This window comes from Piliocolobus tephrosceles, unplaced genomic scaffold, assembly GCF_002776525.5.
Source record: "Piliocolobus tephrosceles isolate RC106 unplaced genomic scaffold, ASM277652v3 unscaffolded_23461, whole genome shotgun sequence".
Lineage (NCBI taxonomy): Eukaryota > Metazoa > Chordata > Mammalia > Primates > Cercopithecidae > Piliocolobus > Piliocolobus tephrosceles.
In genome coordinates this window covers 1,375-10,177 of record NW_022305934.1, presented here as the reverse complement: position 1 = coordinate 10,177, position 8,803 = coordinate 1,375, and the positions used below count along the sequence as shown (strand labels likewise).

At 63.5% G+C, this 8,803-nt stretch overlaps 1 protein-coding gene across 6 annotated transcripts; it reads right to left on the bottom strand.

The window, feature by feature from the left end:
* Positions 1-318: 318 nt before the first annotated feature.
* On the bottom strand, positions 319-8,175 carry TNFRSF14 (TNF receptor superfamily member 14). 6 transcript variants are annotated; one of them, XM_023215155.1, is made up of 9 exons: positions 7,746-8,175; positions 7,271-7,426; positions 6,241-6,349; positions 5,637-5,762; positions 4,148-4,303; positions 3,410-3,500; positions 2,297-2,448; positions 1,230-1,261; positions 319-1,003 (listed from the first exon to the last, which is right to left on the bottom strand). In XM_023215155.1, the coding sequence occupies exons 2-9, from the start codon at positions 7,337-7,339 to the stop codon at positions 887-889; spliced, it is 852 nt and encodes a 283-aa protein (XP_023070923.1). In that variant the 5' UTR covers positions 7,340-7,426; positions 7,746-8,175; the 3' UTR covers positions 319-886. The 6 variants fall into 6 exon arrangements, 5 of the variants coding, with proteins under 5 accessions (XP_023070923.1, XP_023070924.1, XP_023070925.1 ...); XM_023215156.1 differs by having other exon boundaries at positions 7,737-8,097; XM_023215157.1 differs by having other exon boundaries at positions 7,994-8,012.
* Between the last annotated feature and the right edge of the window lie 628 nt (positions 8,176-8,803).

The window sequence follows — 8,803 nt, the reverse complement described above, 5'->3', positions numbered from 1 at the left end:
GCGTCACTGATGCTGGGATTTCTCCATGAACACAGTCAGGAAGTGCAGGTCTGATGGAGATCTGGGGTGTCTGCTGGGCAAATCTGAGGCCATTTGAGCATCAGAATCAACAGCAACAGCCTGGGACAGTCCCCGAGGTCAGGAGAGCCCACTGAGAGCTCAGCTGCTGGGATGCGAAGGAGCAGGTGGGGCTCCTCCCTGGGTGGAGTGAGGGTGGAGTGAACGTCCCAGCGTGCAGGAGGAGGTCAGACATCCCCCAAACAGCCCAGCAGCCATCCTGGAACTCCTTGTTCAGCAAGAAACACTGGGAGGCGACAGTTTGAGGAGAAACAAGATATTTACATCTTCCCACAGCATCTCGCCAAATATACTGTTTCACAACAAATAGAAAACAGGAGCCAAATTCAAATCCAATTTAGAAAATTACTTTAAATGTGATATACATTCAATGCCACACTGTGGCCAACCCAGTCCAGCCTTGACCATGAGGCAGTGCCCGGGGCCTGTCCTGCTGAGCCCGCAGTATTCAGACGGGCAGACAGCTGGGGTCTGGAGGGCCCTCTGGGCTGGCCAGGAGGGCTGGGTGTATGGTCCGTGAGCGCGAGGCAACTGGCACTCTTCCTCGGGGCTCTGGGGAGCTCAGGCTGCAGCACAAGAGAGGCCCCAGGCCCTCACTGGCCCATGGGAATGGCACGGGGCGTCTCCAGCCCCACCCCAACAGGGGCTTCACCTCTCCCTCCACTGGAGGAGATGGAAGGAAGCCAGCTCAGCGGGGAGCCCCCAGGCCTCCCAGCTCCTGTGGTTCCACCAGGTGGACAGCCTCTTTCAGCAGCCGTCGCTCCAGGTATCTCTGGCGTCGGGGTACAAAGCCTGTAGGTCAGCGGTTTCAGCTCCTCCCCGTGAATGCAGGTTCTGTCTCCTCCACGGCCACCGTGGTGATGTCCGGAGGGGCCTGCAGGGCCTCAGTGACTGTGGCTTCACCTTCTGCCTCCTGTCTTTTCCGCTGCGGGCACACAAAGCATGGAGACCCCGCCTGCTCAGGTGCCCCTGGGACTCCAGGTTCTCGGTTCATTTTACTGTTTTCAATTTGAGGAGGTGGGGTCTCTCCTGAGCTACCATGGCTGTACTTGAAGGACTCAGGACCCTCAGAGAACTGGGAGCCCCCACCATGTACACCAGAAACACCAGACTCAGCGGGGAGGGGGGTGGGAGGGGGAGCAGATCAATACCTGGACGGAGACGATCACCTTGACTACATCGCCTGCAATGCATAGACACACAGGTCAGGGAGGGGCAGTGTCTGATCAGGGAACACAGGCTCATGGCAATTGGGGTCTCATGGTGGTGGCAGGGGCACCAACTCCTGCTTCTCCCTGGGAGACCGTCCCCAAGGGACTGACCCTCTCTGAGAGCAGAGGAGGCCAGCTGTGTTGGGACTACTAGCCCAGCCCGTCCCCCAGGAGGCCCAGCGTGGGTGAGAGGACTGGGGGCGCCAAGCCCACCTCCCCAGCTGCAGCCCCCAAGTGCATAACTAACCCTAATTCAACCGTCATCTGTGGGGGGGGGGGGGGACAAGTGCTTCACAGTGGCGAGGCCCTGCCCACCACACCAGCAGGTGCCCAGCTGGCTGACACTAAGCTGCTCCCCCGCCTGCCCCAGAGCCTGAGGCCCTGAGACCTCCCTGCATTGGAGGCCCTGGGTGAGGATCAGGGGGCTTTGCTGCCGCCTGGCTGCAGGATGGGGCTGACTTTCCCTTCGGACCTCAATGCTTAGAAGCTGCATTCCCAGGGACTGTGCACAGGGCTCCCAGGGCCACAGCCGGGTCCACACTGCTGGGGCAGTGCCCAGGAGGCCAGGCACAGCGCAGGTGCCCAGACCAGGGCGGGTAGGTGGAGGAATGAATGAATGAATGGCCTTACTCAGTGAGGACATAGCCTTGTCCCTAGCAGGGTGGCTGTTGACCCTCAACCCAGAGCCTCTCCCAGCTGAGCAGAGCCTGCTCTGCTCCCCACAGCCCTGGGGTCAGGCAGGAGCACGGGGTCATGGAGTGCATGGGCAGGGGTGGCAGAGGGCTCCCTGGTCAGGGGTCCCACCTTCCCTTCCCCCAAGGAGGCCACCTGACGTCTGGGCTCCAGCCACAGCAGGAAGCCCACCTGCCCCAGCCTGCAGCTCCCCCTCCTGGGAGGAGCCATGGATCCTGGAAAAGCTCTGGGGCCACCTCCCAGGTTTGGGGGGACAGAGCTCCGAGAGGCAACGACTGGGGACATGAGCCCTGATGGGGCTGCCGTGTGCTCACCCCTTGACTTTCTTCTTTTCACACGTACGATTAGGCCAACTACGATTAGGCCAACAATGACAGTGACGATGAGGATCCCTAAGAGAAACCACCACACCCAGTGGGAGCTGCTGGTCCCAGGTCCGGCCTCCGTCACCAGCCATTTGCTGCACCTGCGGGAGTGGGGCCGAGGATGTGGGAGCGGCAGGTGCAGCACCCGGTGTTCACTCAGTCCCAGGGAGCGTCCCCGGCTCACAGGGCCCCAGGCAGTGAAGACAGGTCCCAGGGAGGCTGTGCTGGTGGCAGCTCCAGGATGAGACCTCAGAGGTCTGTCTGACTTTTCCAAGCCCAGCTATGGGGAGGTAGAGAGAAGGAGAGAGAAGAAGAGAAACAAGGAGAGACTGGGCAAAGAAGACAAGACGGCAGAGGGAGAGGGGAGAGAAGTGGGAGGCAGCCAGCAGTGCAGAGACCCCCAGAGAAGGGGAGACCAGTGGCAGACAAGGACAGAAGGTGGAGGGAGAGCCAGTGTCGGGACAGAAACGGTTAGAGCTGGAGATGGACAGGACCAGAGGATGAGGAGGGCAGAGCAGGATGGAAGGCCCCACTGCCGCCTCCCTGGGGGCCACCCCTGCCCCATCCCAGGCTCCACTGGAGGACCCCAGCTCCTCTCAAGAAGCTCTGAAGTCTCAGGTCAACCAGGGGCCCGGGGTCAGCATTTAAAGGTGTCCTTCCATAGGCAGATGAAGAGCAGAGTGCTCACTTTCCCCTCCCCTGAAGCCCAGGGGCTCCTCCCATGGCCCTGACATTTAGGGACACCCTGGGTCAGTGACCCAGGAGTGTCAGGGAACAGGGGCTCTGGAGGCAGCCTGCCTCTGGGCCTGCTTCTGGGAAGGCCCATCCCGAGCCTCCAGGAAGCTCGGATCTGATAAGGCTTTGTCTGGGCCCATGGAAGGGGTTATCTGGGGCACACAGGCTTCAGCCATGCAGCTCTCCTGGACGCAGGCATGTAACCAGGGTGCCATCCAGGGTGGAACCTTCAGGCCTTTCTGCTGGAGAAGACGGTCATCTCCCAGGGAAGCAACGTGGAGCCCCCTCCCCAGGGCACAGCGCTGGGCCTCCCCCGCGGCCACTTACTTGGTCCCATGCTGGCATTCCTCCAGGGTCCCATTGGGAGAGAAGGTCCCCAGGGGGCAGTTCTGACACAGGGTGTCCTGACTCTCAGTGCCTGAGAAGAGAGTAACAGGCAGAGGATGCTGAGGGCACCAGGCGGGGAGGGGGCTGGCGGCTAGGGACTGCTTGTCCGTGAGCTTCTAGACCTGGGTGCTCTGCGGGTGATGGGAGGCCTGGCCGGGAGGGCCAGGCCCGCTGTTGGCAGTATCAGAGGTGAGGCCTGGGGCGGTGGCTCTGGCTGTCCTGGACCTTGAGTAGTTGGAATTTCATGAGTCTGGGAGTCCCTCTGTGTCCACATCCTGCAGTGCTGTGGGGGCTGCCCGGCCAGGTGCCAGGCCAGGGCTGGACACTTACTCCTCCTAGACTTAGCTTGAACAGTGGCATTGACCGTGGTCACTCCCATAAACCCAGGCACCATGCCTGGGACCCAAGAGTGAGGCCTGGGGACTGGGGAGTCCCAGAACCCCGGGGTGGAGCCACCTGGGGTGGCCTTTCCCTGCCCCCTCCCCCACCTCCATTGCCTGTTCCCCACTGGGCTGCTTCCAGGACAGGGCTAAAGCGGGTGGGCCTGGTGCTGGCCAAGGTTCTGTCTCACCAGGGCCCCTGGGCAGGCCATGATGTCGAGGAGACCTGGGGCTCCAGACAGCGGGGCACTAGGGACCAGGGTGGAAATGGGAGGGATGTCCGCCACCCACTGCTTACCTCCCTTCTGTACCCTCTGGCCCGGGCTGGAGGTGGCATAAGCGCGGCACGCGGCACAGTGGTCCCCGTCCTGGATGATGCAGAAGTGGCCTGGGCTGCAGCCACACAGGGCATTCTCTGTCGTGGAGCAGTTCCGGCTTGTGCGCAGGCCCATGGCTGGGGTCCAAGAGGAGGGGCTGAGAGGGATACGTGGAGGCCAGGACACCATCCACAGACCAAGGACTGCTGCCAGGGCCCCCGGCCAGGCTGAACCCCTGGCTCAGCCAAATGAGGTGCCCAGAGGTGCCTGGCATGGAGGACCTGAGGCTGGGAGGGACACCAAGGGACGGCAGAGCTGCGTGTGGGATGAGGGCCTGAAGGAGGATCCTGGGAGGGTGTTGTTAATGGGAGCCAGGCCTCCTGGAGAAACCAGCCTTCTGCCAGATGGGCAGGATGCCAAGCTTGCACTGTCAGTTCCAGGACAGGGTAACTCAGGCAGGTCCTCGCCCCACATGCCCACCCCAGACACCTGCCCCTCAGATGGGTTTCCCATCTATGCAAACCAGGCCATTCCAATGGCAGAGGCAGGTAGGGTGAGCGCCCCACTTCTTCAGGTACTGGTGGAGGGGAGGTACCAGCTGGGCCTGAGACCCTCCTGAGGGCAGCCTCACCTGCCACCTGTGCCCCCACATCCTCAGCCCAGGCAGACAGGTGCTTTCACAAGAGGAGAGGGGCATGGAAGGGGGCACGCAGGTTGAGGTGTGAGCCCCAAATCCCAGCCTGCACGCATGAACCCCCAAAGCACTCCAGCTTCCTCTTCTGTTCGTGGCTAGCCCACCTGCCTCGTGCCTCTGTGTAGGCTCAGGCCCTGCCCCCAGGTGTGCCATCAGCCCTGTCCTGCAGATGCCTGAGCCCAGAGAGCACTTGCCATGCTGAGCCTGGCATGAGGCTCCAAGAGGACAAAGCCACTGGCTGCATGGACAGGCTCTGCGCTCAGTGACTCAAAGGCACGCCTCTGGGTCTGGCTCCCCTTTCTGTCTGCCTGGACTCAGGTGGGCACCAGCCTGCAGGTGACCCCTTCCCCTGAGGTCATGGGGAAACCAATATCTGGAGGAGAAAGGGACAAGAAGCCCTGTGGGGAAGCAGCAGGTCCCAGTGCCGGCCGGAGAGCCCCAGCACCACCCCACTCCACTTTGCAGCTAGGGACGTGGGAACAGGAGAGGTCTGGGCACCCACCCAGGGCACCAGAGGAGCCAAGGACGAGGGCTAATGGTCAGTCGCCAAGCTCAGGACGGCCCACCTGATGGCCCATGTGACCAAGTGAGAGGAGAGACAGAGGTAGACGGGGGGGCCGGAGGCTGGCCTGAAGGCGTCCCCCGCAGGGTGCACTCATGGAGATGGGGTCGGGACCTGGCCTGGGGCAGCCAGGGCCCTCCTGGGGCACTGTGGTCATGGAGAGAGGGTGTGGGGTGCCCGAGTGGAGGTTGGGTCGGCTGTGTTGGCCTCCTACCTGGGTCACACATTTGGCACTGCAGACACTTGCTCAGGCCGTTGAAGTGGGCAATGTAGGTCCCCGGAGGGCAGGGTTCACACACCGTGCCCGTCTGCTCCCCGCAGGGCTGCTTCACGTGGAAACCTGCCGCCCAGAGAGTGGCAACTTCGCAAGTCTGCAGGAGGCCCCTTCGGGAGCCCGTCCACCATTCCGCCTGCGCCCGGAGCCCGAGCAGGGAGACACCAGCTAAGGGGACTCAAACGGCCCATGAGCTGTTCCCCACGGGACACAGCAGCCCGTCAGCCATGAGTGGAGCCGCTCTGGGGAAGATCAGAAAGTTCTGGAAGCACGTGGGGCCTCCCGGGACACCTGGCCTGGCTCTGGTATGAGCCCGTGTCTCTGGTCATGGCGGGTCAGCCACGCCTCTCAGACCACTCCTCGGGCAGTGTGAGGGTCCCCCAGGGTGAAGAGTCCAAGCTGCTGACCTGGGGCTCCTGCCCTCAATGTCCGTGCACCTGGGCCCACACCCATGGCCAGGGAGCAGAGAACGCAGGGGTGTCTGGGGCAGGACAGGGCTGTCTGCCCTTGGCCCACGGAGCTGCCGCCAAAGGGCCGCACATACCTGGACTGCACTTGGGACAGCACTCGGAGCCCACTGGGTACTCGTCCTGTTTGCAGGAGGGCAGAGCTGGGGCGTAGCAGGGGGATCCCAGGAAGGTGAGATACAGCACCTAAGGGGGTCAGGACAGGTGTTGGGAGATGTCCTGGCTGCCCCTGTGGGCTCTGCCAGACTTGGCGTCACAGCCTGAGTCTCCCCTCTGTGCAGTGGGGAGGAGCAGCAGTGCCTGGTAGAGAGGAGAGAAGCGGGCCCCAGGCCAGACTCATGGGACAACCTTGCCGACCCGTGGAGCCCGGGACCGAGTAGGGACCGCCCTTCCTCCAGCCGTGATGACCCTGCCTTGCAGCATGAAGCCCTGGGAACTGGCACTCTGCCCTCGCCAGGGACCCCCCACCCCACACCTGGGAGCCTTGAGCCCACTGGGCAGACAACCTGTCGGACCCCTGCTGGCCTAGGCTGGATCTGCTGACCCCGAAGAGCCAGCAGGGGCAGCCAGGGACGGGCCCCAGGGGCTCACAAGCCAGACAGTGGGTCACATCAGGGAGGGTGGCTCTGCTGTGGCCTCGTTCCTGGGCTGGCTCGTGGGCAGTAGGGAGCCCCTGATGGGGAAAGGGGATGGACAGACGGAGGGTCACATGAGCATGGAGGGTGTCCCCACCGCTGTCCAGCCCCCTGCTGCACACACTGATCTTATCACCTGTCACCAAGGTCAGGGCTGCCGGAGAGTTGGGTCACCTGCTCCAGGGCCCCGCCCAGAGACGCCCAGAGACACCCAGCCCCCAGAAGTGCCCACATCCTGCCAAATGGGGGCTCACCAGCTGCCCGTGGATGGAGTGGTGAGCGGGGAGCACACACAGGAAGAGGTCTGCTGGGTCGGGCTGTGGTAAGCCCAGTGCTGGGGGTCTGGGTTGGCCCGAGAGCCCCGGGCAGCCGGGGACAGGCTGGACGCAGGACCCAGCAACGGCCAGGACAGGGGCATGGGGAAGAAATCTCTGGGAGGCCCTGGGGTCAGAAGTGGATCTGCGAGGCTCACCAGCGTCAAGATGTCGGCTTTGGGGGCGGGTCTCCAGGGAGAAGACCCCCAGCCTCCAGGAGGCTCCATGCCTCAGGCTCAGACTGGCAGCCCAGGAACCCAGCCAGCAGGATGAACTCCAGCAGAGGAACTCAGCGCCATTGCTGCGACCGTCGGCTAAAAGAGAAAGCAAAAGAGAAACCGCCTCGGTGTGACAAGCTGTGCCTCAGAACCCCAGTGGCAGGAGAGTGGGCAGCAGTGGGTGTCTGGGAGCAGAAAGGGGCTCAGGCCTGCTGGGTGGAGCAGCGCTGGGGGACACAGGTGGGCCCTGCGGGAGGCAAGAGCTGTCCAGGCAAAGCCGAGGGGAAGGGCCAGTGTGACGGAGGCGCCTGATGGGAGGGGCGAGTTCTCCCCTTGCACCGTTCCAGTCGGCCATGGGTTTCCTGTAGCAGGGGGAGCCCCCCAAAGTGCATCTGTGTTTCCCCACCTCACTCACACACTCAGGGACCCCCGGCTGCTCCCCGTGGCGCTGACATTTTTGCCGAATAAAGGGGCCCTGTGGGTTTCCTGGTCCCATCTCAACTTCTGCTGAACGGTGTAAACTTCCCTTCTGAATCAAACCGCCAGAATGCGGTCTGGCCAGTTTCAGTCACAGGCCCACCAGGGCTGCGTTCCCGTGTGAGGGATGGGAAAAGCCCAGAGGCCCCCGCCCATCCCCCGGGAGGGTGGAAGGGCAGCTCTTACTCCCCCTGCAGAGACGCTCCTCGGGCTGGGAAGGCTGCTGGCCTCACCCGGTCTCCCTGTGGACCCTGCACCCCAGCCTCCTGGCTCCCTGTGCCCCACTGGGCTTCCCTGCCCTGCAGAGCCTGGCGGTGGGGAGACCACTGCACGGAGGCGGCCCACAGCCCCAGAGCCCTAAGGCAGGCACCAGTGAGTCCCTCGTGATGGCCTCACTCCCCGCATCACATGGAACCTTGTGACCCATGTGACGACACTAGTGCCCTGTGGCCCCTTCCTGCTGCTGGACGTGGTGCAGCCAGTGGAAACCCAGGTCTGTCACGCACCGCCTGTGCTTGCCCAGAGCAGGTCCCGGTCACCCCCTCTGGGAGCTCCCGCTCCACACCAGGAACTCCCACCTCCAGCAAGCCCATCTGCTGGACGCCTGGCCCAGGAATGCCCCAAGCCCCTCCTGGTCCTGACTTCTGCCGGGGACTCCCTCCAGGGTCCAGCCCTGGCCCCTGGGGGACTCAGTGGCATCTGGTGGAAAGGACCTTGGGGATCGTGCCCACCCTGACCTGCAGAAGAGTTGGCAGGGTGGCTGGCCACAGGAAGCGGTGGCAGGAGCCCGGGACGCGCACCCCGACTAGAAAGTGTGTGGCCCGCAGGCCAGCACTGGAGAGCGAGCAGACAGGGGTGAGGTTAGGCAGGCTGTGGTGTGCGCCCCTGTGGGACCAAGCATCCCGAGCTCCAGAGGCAGGTGCACCGCCGACCACCGTCCGGGGTGGATGAGCCCAAGCCCCAGACCCCAATACTCTGAGGCAGGGTGGGGGACCA